Below are 18,950 nucleotides of genomic sequence, written 5' to 3' on the forward strand. Positions count from 1 at the left end.
AGCAACATCAGTGTGACAAGAAACACCTGCTGTTAATTGAATCAAACCTGAACGAGCTCCACCAAAAACAGGACAAGTTTGACGTCTGCTGGATAAAGCTGGTATTGCATTAGTCAGAAAAAAACACCTGCCTATATAAGACTTCATCTCTTCTTTTGCAATATTTTTTTATTTTATTTTTTAACAGTCGTAAAATTCTCTAAACTGTAAGTGCAAATGTCACAACTATTTCTGCTGCAACAATTCTATTGCATCATGTCTGCAAAATGTAACATCCAAAACGTTTATTTCATGATAGTTATTGTGTCAGTAAATTGGCCAATGCCACCAAAACAAAAAAAGTGCTTTTGTCATCGTGTGTGAGCCACACTGGTCAAAATGTGTGTTTTTTTCACCATGGTAATATTTTCAAATGTCATGTTTTTTCTCTTTTTTTGTTGACACTGACACTTTTGCATACATGTGCCAAAACATGCAATTTGCTTAAATCAATGAGAAATTCAAATCTAATGTGACCAAGAAACAAATTGTTGTTCAGCAATCTTAGCTTATTTGTTTTGAGAGAAAATATTCCTCATTTGAGAATTGAGTCAAAGCAATTAAGAAACACTTAATTTTTGAAGATTTGAAGAACCACCAAATAACAGGACATATAATAAGGTCATGAGGTGACATACCAGAATACATGCATCAATGCATCATATTATATATGATAATAATAATAACAAAATGCCTTATTTCAGTTATTCCCCCATCTGTAACACATGAACAATGAAAGGTCATTTAAAAATATATAAAAACACAATATTCATACTGTAATTCTGACATCTATACTGTTTATTTACAATTATTTACAGTTTTAAGATAAATATTTAAATCGACTGAACTGTGTTGCATCTATATTTCAAACTTGTGACTGAAAGATGCTCAGGGAAAGAATCACATAGTTCATGTAACATTTTAAAAACAGATAACCTACAAGTTTTAACAACATACGCTTATTTTGTATATTTTGAGGAACCTTGGAGGTTTGGAACATTGAGGGATGTTCATCCTCGTCCAAAAACCTCACAAAAGTGGATTGCATGTACTAGCTTGTTGCGAAGTGTGTTGATACTGCTGTATTTGGGAAGAATTAATTTGCCAAAACAGGTCTGGGCCTCTGGCAAACGGTGGTCTGGATCAGGATCGTCTAACTGATAAATCTTCAGAGAACGCTTTGAGAAACCTCCCACAGGTACACGGTCCGATCCATACAAGAACACTGAAGAAAAATAGGTAGAGCGAGGATGTGAGGCAATAAAAATAACAATCCTTAAATGTCCATATGATGTTGTAGATGCATACATTTTTCTTAAATAAATAAATTCATGTTTAAGCTTACTCAGAAACCTCTTCTTGTTCTCTTCAGAGAACTCAAAGAAAACAGTCCAGAAGTTCATGATAAGCTCATCAGAGGCAGAACATCTTTCATAGGAAGCAGACTGAAGACAGAGCAGATAAAGTCTTAAATACTTGTTAAATTCTTTTAACAAATTTGCAAGTTCTGCTAATACATTTACCTGGTGAAGCTCCTGCCATTCATATTTAGGGGAGCCGTGGAGAAGCTCCTGCAGTTCTTCAGGGTGGAACATGCTCCAGATATCGAGCGGGCAGCCCTCAGAGAAACCTCTTGAAAAATACTTGAACTGATTCTTCACAGACTTGTTGAAAACAAAGTCCACATACAAATCCACGTACTTCTGTCTGCAAAAAATAAATAAAATAAAATCAAGACAAGCTTGAGAGATGTGTAATAAAATCAAAAAGTCTGGCTGTCTTGAAGAGTTAAAGGGATAGTTCACTTTGAAATTAATTTTTGATATGTTTTAGCTTACCTCAAGGGCATCCAAGATGTAGGTGTCTTTGTTTCAGCAGCAGTTTCAATTTTGATATTTTTAGGTCAAACCGTTCTTGTCTGTCAGTCATATAATGCATGTCGATGGTCACTGTCTCAAAACACAAGCACAGAGTCCAAATTAAAACAATTCCCCATCATAAGTACACATTGATGGCCTAAGACACGAAACGAGCGGTTTGTGTGAGAAAACGAACAGTATTTATATCGTTGTTATCTCTTGAAAACAGCACACGTCCAAATGATCTGACGGCGCGGGCGGGTATAGATATATACATAGATGTCGCCTTGGCTACTGCAGTTCATTGGAACGAAACCGTAGCCAAGTGACATCTAGTGTATACATCTATACCCGCCCGCTGGCGGGTATAGATGTATGCACTAGAGTCGCCTTCGCTACTGCAGTTCATTGGAACGAAACCGTAGCCAAGGCGACATCTATTTATATATCTATACCCGCCCGCGCCGTCAGATCATTTGGACGTGTGCTGTTTTCAAGAGATAACACCGATATAAATACTGTTCGTTTTCTCACACAAACCGCTCGTTTCGTGTCTTAGGCCATCAATGTGTACTTATGATGGGGAATTGTTTCATTTGGACGTGGGGAATTGTTTTAATTTGGACTCTGTGCTTGTGTTTTGAGACAGTGACCATCGACATGCATTATATGACTGACAGACAAGAACGGTTTGACCTAAAAATATAAAAAGATATTGAGGTAAGCTAAAACATATCAAAAATTAATTTCAAAGTGAACTATCCCTTTAAGATAGATATTCAGACAGATGGATGGACGGATGCATAGATAGATAGATAGATAGATAGATAGATAGATAGATAGATAGATAGATAGATAGATAGACAAAAATATGGATGGAGGGACAGATAAATAGATAGACAGACAGACACAGACAGACGGATAGATAGATAGTCGGAAAAAATATTATCAAAATGAAATGAAATAAACTTTCTGAAAAAAAAAAATGTTCGGGTCATTTTTACCTGCGAGGGAAGTATTTGTTACGGAGTGCGAGGGAAGGATGAGGTTAGTAAAAGCGTAACTCTCGCCAAAATGCAACCTAGGGTCTTTTTGTTAATCTACCCGAGGCAAACTTTCGTTTAAAAGCATAATTAGAATGGAAATGACACTTTTAAGTTTTACCAGAGCCCGTCTACGGAGAGCCTTGGCACTTCCTATTAGCCCCATTGTATCGACCTTGGTTGCAGTTCCATTAGAATTCCACTGGAGGTGATCGCGGGCGAGTGCAGAATGAATGGGAGTCAATGGGGCTAGACGGCTAAATGTATCTCTTTCACCCGATTGCCGTTGTGAAATCTCAGATTTTATTGTAGGTTTTGCAAGTTCAACATGGGTTATAGGTCGAAAGTTGAATGAAGGAGTACTTATGTCCTTTTGATTTCTTACAGGTTGAGTTGTTGTTGCCCATAACACGCTAGCATTCTGCTAATGACGTCAGCATTCTGTCATTGACATTTTAAAAGACTTTTTAAACCAAATAAGAGACTCTAAAAAATCTAACACCCAGCAATGTGTAATTTCTTTGCATCGCCTTTCGAATACAACATTCAAATTACTAGACAAAAAATTATATCCTGAGAAAAGTGGATTTTGAGGGTTTTTCGCCATAGACCTCCATTCATTCTGCACTCGCCTGCGAGCGCCCCCGCATGGACAGAGACGTGTTACTGCAGCCAGTCCAGAAACCGGAAGTAAGCAGAGAGTGCCAATTCTCTTCCTATTAGACATTCTCTGGTTTTACCGTATTTTAGTTTTCGGTCAAATTGCCTTTTGAATGGGAGTGCTAGGGGCACTTCTATGATAGCATAAAAATCGCTATTTTTAAAACACTAAGAAGGCTCGACACAGCATGAAACTTTGCTGGAAGTATCACCAGGGGCTCTACACATGAACTCGAGCATTGACAACATTGTTTGTGTACACAGAGTTTACTAAAAAGAAAGGTTTTGAACAACTCACTGCAGCTGTTGTTGTTTCTGGTCATCGGCATTTTGACAGTCAAAAATAGTCGATCTCCGAATGCGAATGAATGGACTCTGAATTTTAGTATTGCTTCTTATATGAGGATCCTTTTTCAAATACAAGGTCAATATTGATTTTCACTACAGACAAAACAACAAATTATCCGTGAATTTATATGGAACTAAGCTTTAGGAGCTTTCCATCTTTACTCTCCTCCCTGTAACGTTGCATTCGGAGATCGACTATTTTTGACTAACAAAATGCCGGCGGACACAGCTGCAGTGAGTTGTTCAAAATCTTTCTCTTTAGTAAACTCTGTGTACACAAACAATGTTGTCAATGCTCGAGTTCATGTGTAGAGCTCCTGGTGATACTTCAAGCAAAGTTTCATGTTGTGTCGAGGCTTCTTAGTGTTTTAAAAATAGTGATTTTGATGCTATCATAGAAGTGCCCCAAGCACTCCCATTCAAAAGGCAATCTGACCGAAAACGAAAATACGGTCAATCTTAAAAGTGGCGTCTCCATTCTAATTATTTTAAACGAAAGCTTGCCTCGGGCAGATTAACAAAAAGACCCTAGGTTGCATTTTGGCGAGAGTTATGCTTTAAACAAGTGATACACTACCTATTAACTTTGGTCACTGGAATTTGACCTCCGTTTGGAATGAGCTCTTGCCCTTTGACCTGAAAGAGGTAAATGGCTCATGTAAGCATTTAAACAACAGCTGTGTACACTTTTATACAAGTGAATATAGACTGTATTACTGTGAAATCCAAAAAGAGTATATCCACGACGTCCTCATCTTCCTCGAGAAGGCTTTTCAGACTTCTAATGTGGGATTCATAAAATACAATTAAACCATGATCAGCTCTGTAAAAGCACTGGGAAACTTAAAATGTGTAAAATCAAATGGTTTACCTGGCCTCCACAGGGGACAGTTCCTCCAGATCATTCAGAGTGGGACTCAGCTGGAGGAGTTTCTTGAACAAGGCCAGTGGGAAGTCAATGTTCACGTAATGATGGTTGTACAGCGCCATTCCACAGATAACGCCAAGATAGTAAAAATCCTTATTACACTGCGTGCGCTGAAAAGACACAAGCATCGTAGCACATATGAGATATGGAAGACAGACCACATAAGAAGCCTAGGAATAAGGAGTGTTTGGTGTAGAGCTTACATCAGGATTGAACCAAACCAAAGAATTCTCATGGACCTCCAGCACCTTTTTCTCCCATTTGAGAAGAGACTTGGAAAGGAGGGAGAAGAATTCTGCCGATAAGCCACTCCCATCTATTCCATTCTCCCCGATGAACACCACCTGTACAGGAGACGTTTTCATCAGTGTAAAGGTAAAATGCAATATCAGATATTTCAGCTCTGATTTCAATTCTGTAATTCTTTTACCTTGAATAGATTTAAAAATGAGTGGGTTTGTTGTTTGAGATACTTTAGCGTGTCTGTCAACAGTGAGTCCCTGTTTACACGCAACACATTGTTGCAATTAAACATGAACATCTCTTGGTCAGGAAAGCTCCCTGTGGACTCATCCTGCAAGCACTAAGAAGAGTATAATTATGTTAGCTTTAAAGGGGTAATCCACCAAAAAAATTTAAATTCTGTCACCATTTACTCACACTTGTGTCATTCCAAACTTGTATGACTTTCTTTCTTCTGCAGAACACAAGTATTCTGAATAATGCTGGTAACCAGACAGTTTTGATGCCCATTGACCTCCATTGAGTGGTCCAAAAAAAAGGAATTTCTCAAAATCTATACACTATTAGAAGAAAAGGTTCTATATGGAACCTTTAAGTGTTCCGTCAGGCACTTCATAACCTTTTACGGGCTCCCAATATGAGATCATTTTATGGATTTAGTTTCAATTAATTACTTTAGTTTTAATTCATTTTTTAATTTAAAAAAAAATGTATGACTCAAACAGCTTGTAAACATACTTTATCACTAGAAAATAATTAAATAACATGAGAGTATGCAATTATTTAAGACATTTCTCCTTATAGAACCTTCTTGGCGTAAAGGGTTCTTTAAAATTGAGTCAAGAACCCTAGGGCTCTATATAGAACCCCACTGAATCTTTTTTTTCTTTGGCCCTGTTTACACCTGGTATTAAGATGCGTTTTGGGCGCTAAGCTAAACGGGTGTAAACAGGGTCTAAAACGTTTTGAGCTTGTCCACTTTCGACCACTTCTAGAGGTATTCGAAAACGCATTGGACCAGATTGCTTTCATAGTGAAGATGCTCACGTGGTTTGAATAGCCACAAGGCCCTTTTTACACTTGGTGTTAAGATGCGTTTTGGGCGATTGGATCACAAGATTAGGGAAACACATTCCCATTTACACCTGGTGTTTTAATCCGTCTCTTTTGTCCACTTTCAACCACTTCTGTCCTGATTTCTTTGAACTTTTGATCTTAAAGGGATACTCCACTTTTTTTGGAAATAATCTCATTTTACAACTCCCCCAGAGTTAAACAGTTGAGTTTTACCGTTTTCGAATCCATTCAGCCGAGTTTCTGATATTTAGAAGAATATCAGTAACCAGACAGTTTCTGGTCTCATTGACTTCCATAGTAGGAAAAAATATATACTATGGAAGTCAATGAGACCAGAAACTGTCTGGTTACTGATATTCTTCTAAATATCAGAAACTCGGCTGAATGGATTCGAAAACGGTAAAACTGAACTGTTTAACTCTGGGGGAGTTGTAAAATGAGCCTATTTCCAAAAAAAGTGGAGTATCCCTTTAATACTAAGTGTAAACAGCGCCTAAGAGTGTATTTTGTGTCCCACATAAGAAAGAACATCATACAGGTTTGTTATTTTGCATATGTACTGTATGTATGGCATATGTACATCCATCTCTGACTTACACAAAACATTGTCCGTTTAGATACGGTGTCAGCTGCAAAAGGGAACTTGACCAATACATCAATAATTCCCTGAAAGAAAAATCCATGGAAGTACTTTAAGATTTGTTAGTTATTGAACACAGAACGTTAAAAATGTCATGCAAATCTCACTGAAATATTCGTTTGTATCATGACAGAAGACTTCAATACTCACAAAGTAGTAATCTTTCAATTTCACTATGTCATCTAAATCTTCTTCTGTGAGCCAAAAGCTAATAAACATATCTTGCAGGTCTGCCACGGTGGCTTGCAGCTATTGATGTAAAGATAAAGAGAAATTTCTGGTATTTTGGTTTGTTGTCCAAAAATATCTTTGTGACACAGAATTCACTATTGCTTTGGTTCTCACCGTATTTAGGAATTCGTTGATCTCATGAATGATGAAATCACTGTTTGTGATGTCATTGTGGTTAGTGCAACAGACCTTCACAACAGAGACAGTTAAGTATAAACAACTATTATACAATGACAAGGTTACATTTTATCTTGAGATCAAATGTTTAAAAAAGGCACCTTATAGAGCATCTGAAGTATCTGCAAAAAGTTCTGCAAGCGTCTAGTAAAGTCATGCTCGGTTTCACCGCGAGAAATCTGGTCAATCAGCTCAGCACATTCTTTCTGAAACAACTTCACCAAGCCTTTGAGCCAATCGTTGGGGAGTTTGGACCAGTACGTCACTGAGGATATATCATACAAATACTTAGATAAATACAACAAGGCCAAAAAACACAAAGGATGTAAATGTCCTCCAGCTTTACCTAACACTTTGCGAGCAGCAGGATTCAGATCAAGGATTTTGGAGGCCAGTGCTTTAGCAAGTTCAGTTCTTTGTTGTTTCTGGAGTCCTGCGATGAGCTCAGGGAGGAGAAGGTAAAGTCTCAGAGCTTCCACACCAGCTGGATTTGGATTCAGACCTGGCAACAGTTTCTGTTGAACTACCTTCACCACCTGAGGTACGGAAAACCATCAACTGCATCTCACTGTTTAAAATGTAATGAACATTTAAAAACATTTGATTCATCATTACCTCAGATATCGACCGTTTATCCTCTAATAACTTTGCAAAGGATGTTTTAACCAGATCAAAATCCAATCCACAATGCTCCACAGAAGTCTGATAATGTTCATCACAACTACAAAGACAGAACATTACATAAAATCTGTGATGGAAGGAGTGATTTTAGGCACAGAAATGACTAGATAAGACTACCTAATTTTACCTTGTTTTGAGGAAACTTCCATTCAGAGAAGCAGCAGAGGAGAACACTGTGTTTATTTCCCTGTAAACAACAAAACAATACTTTTTAGTCCATTTATATGCTCTAATATATTAAATTGCTTAACAACACAATCTCTAATTAAATTAAAAAGTAAGAATCCTAAGATTCACATACTAAATTGTGTAAACATTATATAAAATCAATACTATCTGATTTTTCTGCTATTTAATATTAAGTTTTAAAAGAAGGACAAATGCATTAAGGTCACGACACACACCACATGTTTTTTCACAATATTTTAAGAGCGCACACAAATGCTGTACACTGGATTTATAACAATACCATGAAAAAATCACATGAACAGAAGCTAAGGCAAACACTCACTTCTTTATTGTTGGCCATGTATCACTTCTAGACACCCATCGGTCAATCATTCTGTCATTTAATGTCAAAACCCCTCTGCGATTGGATTTTGGCTTACTTTCGAGCTTCTACAAAATACAGAAAAGTAAATATAATTAATCACAATGCAGCAATAATTGGTATGTAAAACAAATGAATCAGCATTATGAATGAAAACTGCCTGTCTTACTTTGAAAAACAAGGCAAAGGAATGATTCTCCCCAGCGATGAGTTTTTCAAATGTGTATTTATGATCACATTCTGTGTGCAACAAACATTTAGTTCAGAGCAACATCATGAATATAAAATATTCAAAACAAAATAATCTACTGTTAAAAGATCATTTTATCTACCAGTTGAGAGATCCACAGGGAAAGGCACAGACTGCTTAATCATTTCTCCATTTCCCAGCTTCCCTTGCATCCCACATCCAAATGAATAGATCAGCTTTGACGATTCGACTGATACGAGTGTGTGACGTCTTTATTCAAGAAAGAATCAAATGCCTAATCATTGAGCTGATTTCAAACGTTAGACATGTTAACCATGTGAGGAAATAAAAAGAAATCTGCACTACCGCACTGAAACACTGATTGCTTATGAAAAGTCTAGTTTACCTCCCACATGTGACCTGTGACACTTTAGATCCCCAAAGTTCAGCAACCACCCGCGGATGATGTTCGTCTTCAAATGAGTTGTGCCCAAGCTGGCCAAAACCTCCTGATCCAAATGTGAATACTGTGCCGCCCTGTAACACAAACTATTCACTACATTTTCTGTCCAGTTTATTGTATGCTAAATATAGTATTATTTATAATATGGATATATAAAATATTACAAAACACTACCTTTGATAGAGTCGCAGTGTGTTCCCCTCCACATGAGATGGACACAGTTTTCTTTCGGTTCAGACTATTTACAACCGTTGGGACGAGTCTGTCTGTGGTGGAAAAACAGTAAATTCCTCACTTCCAATGCTTTGATATGGATTTTACACAGTATTCCTTCGCAACCCGTCTTTTCTACGAGAGATCACTCTACCACTTATCTTTAAGCAAGAATATTATACTCAGTGTGTTAATTATATTTTACTTAGAAATATTAGAAGTGATTTTAACTATTCATTTATGTTTCTTTATTAAACTTTTAATCCTGATTATGAATTAATTAATTTTACTCTTCATTTATTATTTGATTTTCTGTTGTTAAGAAATAAAATTTGACTTAATCATTCTGACTGGATCTCCTCCTTGCATCATTGGTTTAGTTACATGATGAAATATTCAGACCTGTAGTGTCTCCGAGGCCCAGCTGTCCAGCCGAGTTCTTTCCCCATCCGAACACGACTCCAGAGAGAGACAACACAAAGCTGTGGTCTCCTCCAGCGCTGATCTGAGCCAGTGGGATCCCACACAGACTCTTCACGGGTTGAGCTGACAGAGAGCTGGGCTGTTCTTTCTCCAAACCCAGCTGACCGTGAGTGTTATCACCCCATACGAACAGCTGACCATCTGAAAGACCAACAACAGCTCTGTATATCCACACTCAAATGCCTATCAATTCATGTCAATCATAAGAAGTCAAAAGATTAAAACAAAACATCAGCTTTTAGATGAAATGGTTGTGAATACCCTTGGTTAGTGCCATTGAATGCTGGTCTCCACACGCGATCTGAATCACCTGCCTGTTTTCCAGACCTTTAAGAGGACTGCAGAGAAAAGACAATCTGTCAGAAATACTGTATATTTGTTATTATCATGTATGGTCATTTATACTGTAATGCCTACATAAACATACCGGCACACAGTAGATTTGTCCATAAAGAGAACTTTTCCTCCATCAGCAAGAAGAACCGCACCAGCTCCTCCACAGACAATCGATCTGAATCTGATTCTGTCCTTCTTCAGCTGTAGTGGCTCTGGAGTGAATACAATATTTTCATCAGTTCAACTTCTATTCAGACTGTAAACATACAAACAAACATGTTTTCATAATACATATGACATTTATCTTACATTGTATTGTAATGATCATTTTAACAAATAAAATAGTTTCATTTATTGCAGGCTTTCATACCTAGTTTTCCATCGTGATCACAGTTTTCACCGCGCAATCTCAGGACCGAGACCTTCCCATTCCTGATAAATCCAACAAAACTCCTTCCAGCTGACATGTCCTGAACTGCTGATTTCGGACACACGGATCGTATTCCACATTTGCCATTTTTGACTTTGTCAGGCTGTGAGAGACCGAAGCCCTCTCTGACCTGCGGTCCCCAGTAGCACAACATGTTCACAGCTGATGGACCAAAGACTCCAGCTGACTGAAGAACACTCTCATATTAAACTGAAAGCAAGGTTGGTTTCAGCCTAAACGAAACCTGGTCGATTTCCCACTAAGTGAAACTGTTTCGGAAACATAATCTACAATGATGCTTTCAATAGAGTGAATAGCTAAAAAAACGAACAACAAAGAAAAGGAATGAGGAATTTAGTTGAGTAATGAGGACAGTTAATTGGAAAACGAAACAAAAACTTAAAGGGATATTTCAACCAAGTATATTCAGCGTGTTTTTCTCTCGTGTTGTCCCAAACCAGTATAACTTAATTTCTTCCACGGAGGTCAACATTCAATCTATTTTCATGCAACGCAAATGATTGGTGACGAATTGATTCTATAGCCTATACGATACATCTCTCCTACATCAAGATCTACATGTCTATACATATAACACACATACACGCTAGGTATATGTACGATCAAGTTGAGATAACGATCATCTCTACTAGCTAAGTAAATAAACACGAATGAACAACGTTGAAAGATAAAGTACAACTTACCGAAATGTATTTTTCTCATACATAATATCGATCAATCAGTGTTTTTCAACCGCGGAAAGGGTCAACTGATCAGCTGGAGAACAATTATGTCACATAACATTTACCTCAGGAAATCCATTTAATGACCATAATATAGGCTAGCACGTTAGTTGGGTGATTCTTTAATTGGAGATACATTTGGTCCGAAGCCATTCATTTTTAACAGCTTTACCAAAATTTTACTCCAAAAACATATTTTAATTTGTTTTTATTCTTTTTAAGAGTCACAAAATGTTAGAGTGTAAAACTAGAAAATATTTTATTTTAAAAGCTATTTCATGATGCTGAAAGTCATGATATCTTACTGTCCTTAGTGGGTGGTACTTTTTTCAAACAAGGGTAAAATATGCATTAAAAGATGTTTTAAATCACAAATTTCAGGTTGGGGTTTTAATTATTTTGTTTATAAATTATTATTGGTGACAGTTTCCAAATTATGCTAAATTAATTTGTTTAAAAGTAACTTTTTTTGTTGAAAAATACCAATCCATAAATCCTGTGTCAATTCTGTTACTACATGTTATTGTCTCTTTAAATTATGCTTATCTGTCGCTTCAGTATCCTAAGCAACACAATATGATGTCACTTCCCTTTTGGTATTAAACTCTGAAGAACTAGGAGGTATGTGTTTTGTTCTCTCTGAAGCCATGTAATCTTACAGGCACTTGCACCAAGAGTTCTTATATAACATGTCAAAACTGTTTCAACAATCTCATAGGGAAAGCAAAGTTCAAAGATATTAACAAAAGGAGGTATTAAAAGTTTTTAAAATCATCTTTAGTATCAGGCCATGTGCTCTTAGCCTTTATGCTAGCATGTGGTGTTATTAGTAAAAAATGCTTAAAATGTCAACTCTGTTACTGTCAATTCTGTTACCAAGGTACGGTAACAGAATTGACCAATGTCCATACCTTGGTTTTCACACCGCCCCTGCCTTGGTTACAATCACACAATGATGCAAACACACACAAAAATGCATAATGTGTGTTTATAGCCACACACACACACACACACACACACAGAGAGACACACTGATCAATTGGGTTATTCTACCATGATCAGAGGATTTCAACACACACACAGACACACACATGCACCATCCACCCAAGCATGTGTGGTTATTTGTCATGCTACCGTACAATAATAAAATAATGTAATACAATGTAATATAATGTAAAAATAAGAGAGAACCTGTAAAAATAAGAGAGAGCCGTTGGAGAAGAGAGCCGAGCCGTTGGAGAAGAGAGAGCCGTTGGAGAAGAGAGAACCGTTGGAGAAGAGAGAACCGTTGGAGAAGAGAGAGCCGTTGGAGAAGAGAGAGCCGTTGGAGAAGAGAGAGCGTTGGAGAAGAGAGAGCCGTTGGAGAAGAGAGAGCCGTTGGAGAAGAGAGAGCCGTTGGAGAAGAGAGAACCGTTGGAGAAGAGAGCCGAGCCGTTGGAGAAGAGAGCCGAGCCGTTGGAGAAGAGAGAGCCGTTGGAGAAGAGAGAGCCGTTGGAGAAGAGAGAGCCGTTGGAGAAGAGAGAACCGTTGGAGAAGAGAGAACCGTTGGAGAAGAGAGCCGAGCCGTTGGAGAAGAGAGAGCCGTGCCGTTGGAGAAGAGAGAGCCGTTGGAGAAGAGAGAGCCGTTGGAGAAGAGAGAACCGTTGGAGAAGAGAGAGCCGTTGGAGAAGAGAGAACCGTTGGAGAAGAGAGAACCGTTGGAGAAGAGAGAGCCGTTGGAGAAGAGAAGAGAGAGCCGTTGGAGAAGAGAGAGCCGTTGGAGAAGAGAGAGCCGTTGGAGAAGAGAAGAGAGAGCCGTTGGAGAAGAGAAGAGAGAGCCGTTGGAGAAGAGAGAGCCGTTGGAGAAGAGAGAGCCGTTGGAGAAGAGAAGAGAGAGCCGTTGGAGAAGAGAAGAGAGAGCCGTTGGAGAAGAGAGAGCCGTTGGAGAAGAGAGAGCCGTTGGAGAAGAGAGAACCGTTGGAGAAGAGAGAACCGTTGGAGAAGAGAGCCGAGCCGTTGGAGAAGAGAGAGCCGTGCCGTTGGAGAAGAGAGAGCCGTTGGAGAAGAGAGAGCCGTTGGAGAAGAGAGAACCGTTGGAGAAGAGAGAGCCGTTGGAGAAGAGAGAACCGTTGGAGAAGAGAGAACCGTTGGAGAAGAGAGAGCCGTTGGAGAAGAGAAGAGAGAGCCGTTGGAGAAGAGAGAGCCGTTGGAGAAGAGAGAGCCGTTGGAGAAGAGAAGAGAGAGCCGTTGGAGAAGAGAAGAGAGAGCCGTTGGAGAAGAGAGAGCCGTTGGAGAAGAGAGAGCCGTTGGAGAAGAGAAGAGAGAGCCGTTGGAGAAGAGAAGAGAGAGCCGTTGGAGAAGAGAGAGCCGTTGGAGAAGAGAGAGCCGTTGGAGAAGAGAGAACCGTTGGAGAAGAGAGAGCCGTTGGAGAAGAGAGAACCGTTGGAGAAGAGAGAGCCGTTGGAGAAGAGAGAACCGTTGGAGAAGAGAGAGCCGTTGGAGAAGAGAGAGCCGTTGGAGAAGAGAGAACCGTTGGAGAAGAGAGAACCGTTGGAGAAGAGAGAGCCGTTGGAGAAGAGAGAACCGTTGGAGAAGAGAGAACCGTTGGAGAAGAGAGAACCGTTGGAGAAGAGAGAACCGTTGAAGAGAGAGATGAAGACCAACAGACAGACATACACTGGGAGAGCCAGGATGTGGTTGGACAATGGTGTGTCCTCACATATGACCATGATATCTATCCTGGTACCATCCTGGAGGTCAATGAGACTCATGTGAGGGTCAAGTGCATGCACCAAATAGGAAAAAATAGATTATTTTGGCCTGGTCATGAAGATGTTCATTGGAACCCACATGAGGACATCCTCAGATTAATTCCACCCCTGACCAAGGTTGCGACACGGCATGTAGAGATCCAGAGGGATATCTGGTCGAGTATTTCTCAATAACTCAGCAGTTATTTTCTTGTTATAGGCATGTTCTGGTTGGTTTGGGTCAATTCTGTTACCCCCGTCAATTCTGTTGCCAGATGTGTCAATTCTGTTTTTAGTCTTTCATCTTGAATATTAATGAGATAATACATTGAAATATCAAACTACTTAATATTGTTATTTTTATATTGTGCAAGAGTAAGATATATGTTATAGTTTTATCTCTACCCTGTAATGTTCAAGTAATTTGATAAAAAAACAAGTGCACCCTTTGGATAATCCACTATTGCCTGGGGGTGAATCTAATTTTTAAGTTGTATAAATATAACATTTAATATCTGTTTTAAAGGCCTGAATAAAAGGACTACATGACAAATGAAACTAAAAAGATTTATCATTTTTTGATGTACTGTTACTTCTATATATTTGGTTGTTCGTCCGTAACAGAATTGACGAGAAAAACTATGAACAGGTGATATTTTGATAAAATAGAGAAAATAATAAACTATCTGTATTTGTATAGCACTGAATATATCAACTTTAAAGTGTTTTCAAGGTAATTCTTAAACAATGGTTCTGTATGACAACCTTTTTTTTTTTTTTTTTTTGAAATGCAAAATGTATCTCCAATTATAGAATCACCCAGTTAAAGTTAAGCTAGAAAAAGGAGCTATAGAGAGTATTTTGCTAAATGTGTAGGCTACTATTACATATTTATTATATTTGTACTTATATCATTAAATAAGGTTGTTATTATAATAAAAAAAAGCATTATATTTAATTTGAGTTATTTTTAATCTTAAATAATACTAGATAGGGCTCTCTATATGTTTACAGCATTAGGTGAGATTTTTTTTTTCATGAGAAAAATGTACGCCTATCTTGTCTGATTGAGTCAATATGGAATCAAATCACAAGACATTTGTGTCAAGCAATAATAAAAAAAAAAACATAGCTTAACATAAATTGTAGCCTACCATGTAAACATTGTAACATGTTGTCACTAAACCTAACACAATTCTGTTTAGTTACTAAAATGTTTTGACAATCACAATACACTTATTGTGATGCAAGACATTTTTTTTACATCCTCAATCCAATAACCCCCCCATAATTCTCACTCCAAGCTAACCTCAAAAGTTGGCAGCCCTGCTCCTAAATCATTGGTTTACATCACTGTCAATCACAGAAAACTGGCCAATCAACTGATTGAACCCCACCGACGAAACGGAGGGATCTGATTGGTTAACTGGTATTTTTCTTCAGGGCGGTCGGTAAAGTACGGAGCTGAGCCAAAACGACTCTTACCCCTTTTCCACCAACAAGAACCGGGTTCAGAGTTCAGAGCCAGAGCCAGAGCTGGTTCAGAGTTGGTTCGACTGACGAGCTTACTAAGAACCGGTTTGCCTTTCCACCGGCTAGAGAGCCACAACAGAGCCAGATCTTACGTCACTGTATACGTCTCATGTTGCCCAGCAACCGCTAGTGCGGTAGCGCCAAACACAAACACGCCAGGCTTGTTCGAGATGCATCGGCTTCTCGCAGATCGATCGCCGCATGACATAAAAGCACTGCGATAGCGATCTAGTGTTTAGGACCTTTTTCGGGAGGTTCCCGGATACCTGTTGAGGGGCCATACATGAAGGGCCCACAAGTCAGGACGAGGGTGCCAAATTGTTCTGTTCGCCTGCTTGAGGAGATCCTTCCCCAGCGGTACAGGCCATGATGCTGTCTCTATCAGCTGCGCCAGCTCGGGAAACCATGTCTGGGTTTTCCATAGGAGGGCTATCAGTAGGATTGCACACTTGAGTTCCCTGATCCGTTCAATGACCTGCGGGAGCATCGTGGCACGCTTTGGCATGCGTAACACAGGAAGCATCCTGATTGGATTGTACTTCCTCACTGCTTAGCTATAGGTTCGTGCAGTTCCCGCAGCACAGCCAATTAGCACGCTAGACAGCTCTGCATTGTGCTGGCTGTGCAGCTGCACTGCGTTTTAAATTAAAGGCTTCGATATTCTCAAGAAAAGGAGTTTTCCCACTGTGTATAGCTACGCAATACGAAGTGAACTTTCTCGAAAGGGAACCTTGTTACTGAATATCTCCATTGGTACAGGCAGTAAACCCGCTGTTTAGTGTTTAAACAAAGGCTGTCTTATAACCTAACGAGCTGACTACCTAGGCAGCATTTTTGGGCATGTATTATTTTTTTTTTTAAGTGGGAGGGGCTGTAAACATGCTATATAGTTTTAAAACAAAGGCTATGTCTCAAAACCCATTGAACTGCCTAACTATAGCTTTTTTTGGAAATCATGGACTGTGCCTAAAAAGTGCTATCTGTGTTGGCATCTTGCTAAGTTCTGAGACACAGCTGAAAGGTACCTGCTGCATTTCGGATAGTATGTTAATCTAGGGACAAACGAGCCCTGAGGTAAGTCATTCATTTGTTTATTTCCTCCTTGTTTTTCAGAGAACTCCTAGCCTGGATGCCAGCCGAACTTAGCCCCGCCCACAAAATTTTTTAGGTCGGGAAGTTCGGTCTGGTCTTGATCCGTTGAGGAGCTATTATGCCCGAACAAAAGTTGTTCGGACCAATCAAATTGTCAGGGCGGGCTTTATACGATGATGGACAGATGATCAACAGTAGCGTAATCATCCACGTCACCAAAGAGCGCTTGGGTTGAATTCGTTTACAACAAAGATGACTGCCGCTGGAGAATTGAGATTTCACAAGTTCACACTTACAAATAATAAGTTATAAGTCAGATAGAATAAATGCATATTTGGCGTGCTGTCCGAGAAGAGGCTCCGGGCTCGGTATTCGGCCCGAACCCAAAGTACTCCCCCCGTATTCCTGGCTGTGGAAGAACAAGCCGAGAGTGAGTGGATGAATGCTGAAAACTGTCAAGGAATGTTAGGTGAGTTGACAGAGTGAATAAATATATGCTTCCTCTCATGCTGATAGGGTAGACATGATAATTGTTTGATGACAAGCTGATTGGATTATTATTTGAACGTGCTCCTCCCGAACTTTGTTTATAAAACATCAATAGATTCCGCCATCGCGTCTGTTATAGAAGTTATCAACCGCGATCAAGGCATTTGTCGATCGGAAACATAAATGAAAAACATACGTCACTTACTCGGTTGCTCTGATTGGTTGTAGGTCTATCCAATTGAGTGCAGAGGCATTTTCTTTCCTGGTTCGGTTGAAACACGCCTCATAATCACAGCCCAATGGAGCAGTATCAGACTCACATTCTGACTAGAATCTGAGTATGACGACGTCAGGCTAGAGAACTCCTGGTCAAGACTGTAAATTCTTCAAGACACACTTTCTGCACTGAATTTCGAAGTGTATTTGGGGTCCCATTTTGTTTCAGACTCTTCCCACTTATTCCATAAGTGTGGTGTCCAGCCACGGAGTATGTCAGTGGCTCTTCTCATGCGATATGCCTCGCTCAGCGGGTCCTGTGTCTGCAGCAGGGCCGCCCTCGGCCTGACCAGCGCCCATCAGGAAGACCAGGGACGTTCTCTACACACTCTGTCATCTCTTTGATCCAGACAGCAGTGGCCGTCCGACTACCTGGGACTCCTTTAGGATCTGGGACAACCGCATTGATGAGCCCATCATGCTTCCGCCAAGCATCCGCTATGGTAAACTCATTCCCAAAGTTAGCCTGACCAAGGTCGGCTGTGCCTCATTTATTGGTCAGAGGAAGGAGAACGAAGACCGCTTTCAACTATAGCAGATGACGGACAACATAATGTACTTTGCATTTTTTGATGGACACGGGGGTGCAGTGGCTGCTGAATTCTGCCACAAGAACATGGAGAAGCATATTAAGTAGGGATCAGACGTTTAAAGGGATACTCCACTTTTTTGGAAATAGGCTCATTTTACAACTCCCCCAGAGTTAAACAGTTGAGTTTTACCGTTTTCGAATCCATTCAGCCGATCTCCGGGTCTGGCGGCACCACTTTTAGCATAGCTTAGCATAGATCATTGAATCGGACAGGACCATTAGCATCTCTCTCAAAAAAATGACCAAAGAGTTACGATATTTTTCCTATTTAAAACTTGACTCTTCTGTAGTTACATCGTGTACTAAGACCAACGGAAAATGTAAAGTTGCGATTTTCTAGGCTGATATGGCTAGGAACTATACTCTCATTCCTGCATAATAATCAAGAAACTTTTCTGCCGTACCATGGGTGCAGCAGGCGTAATGATATGATGCAGCGCCTGAAAATAGGTCTAATAGGTTAGACAAACTTAGTCCCGGTCACGTTGGAAGTTACAGAGCTGGGGACTATTTTCAGGCGCTGCGTCATATCATTACACCTGCTGCACTCGTGGTACGGATGGGAATGGAGTATCCCTTTAATAACTGTTATGGGGGTTTTATTTTAATTTAATATCCCTTTTCACTAGTTTTGTTGTCACGAAAATGCATCAATGCTACAAGAAAAACTCACGTTTGTGCTGATTTCCTTCAGGAGATGGGCTTTGGAATCTGTATTTTAGGATAGCTAACTGTTTATGTTGCATTTGGTGATTTTTGCTTCAGGTATACATGCAACAGAGCCAAATTGATGTTTGTGAGCAGAACATGACGATGTAGACTAAATAAATATTTTTGTACTTATACTAGGGGTGGGTAAATAAATTCCTAGATGCATTGACATTCTTTGTCCAAATTGTTATTAA

At 39.5% G+C, this 18,950-nt stretch overlaps 1 protein-coding gene across 1 annotated transcript; it reads right to left on the minus strand.

Moving 5' to 3' along the window:
- Window positions 1–817: 817 nt before the first annotated feature.
- LOC311285982 (putative E3 ubiquitin-protein ligase HERC4) lies at window positions 818–10,806 on the minus strand. Its single transcript, XM_084401925.1, has 24 exons — window positions 10,532–10,806; window positions 10,253–10,373; window positions 10,087–10,163; window positions 9,745–9,966; window positions 9,304–9,395; window positions 9,073–9,203; window positions 8,809–8,936; window positions 8,646–8,716; window positions 8,438–8,544; window positions 8,054–8,113; window positions 7,861–7,966; window positions 7,592–7,781; window positions 7,347–7,510; window positions 7,183–7,257; window positions 6,988–7,086; window positions 6,795–6,863; window positions 5,308–5,460; window positions 5,081–5,221; window positions 4,821–4,987; window positions 4,667–4,730; window positions 4,527–4,585; window positions 1,563–1,746; window positions 1,385–1,484; window positions 818–1,264 (listed from the first exon to the last, which is right to left on the minus strand). The coding sequence occupies exons 1-24, from the start codon at window positions 10,743–10,745 to the stop codon at window positions 1,050–1,052; spliced, it is 3,009 nt and encodes a 1,002-aa protein (XP_084258051.1). The 5' UTR covers window positions 10,746–10,806; the 3' UTR covers window positions 818–1,049.
- Window positions 10,807–18,950: the final 8,144 nt, after the last annotated feature.

The sequence above is a fragment of the Rutilus rutilus genome, assembly GCF_951802725.1.
Source record: "Rutilus rutilus genome assembly, chromosome: 2".
NCBI classification, from domain to species: Eukaryota; Metazoa; Chordata; class Actinopteri; order Cypriniformes; family Leuciscidae; genus Rutilus; species Rutilus rutilus.

Bases quoted from the DNA above. Each gene is read 5' to 3' on its own strand.
- LOC311285982 (XM_084401925.1), bottom strand. From the start codon at position 10,745: ATGTTGTGCTACTGGGGACCGCAGGTCAGAGAGGGCTTCGGTCTCTCA. The intron at 10,374-10,531 runs GTATGAAAGCCT...TATTCACTCCAG, and splicing joins TGATCACGATGGAAAACTAG to AGCCACTACAGCTGAAGAAG. The intron at 4,586-4,666 runs GTAATACAGTCT...TACCTCTTTCAG, and splicing joins TACTCTTTTTGGATTTCACA to GTCAAAGGGCAAGAGCTCAT.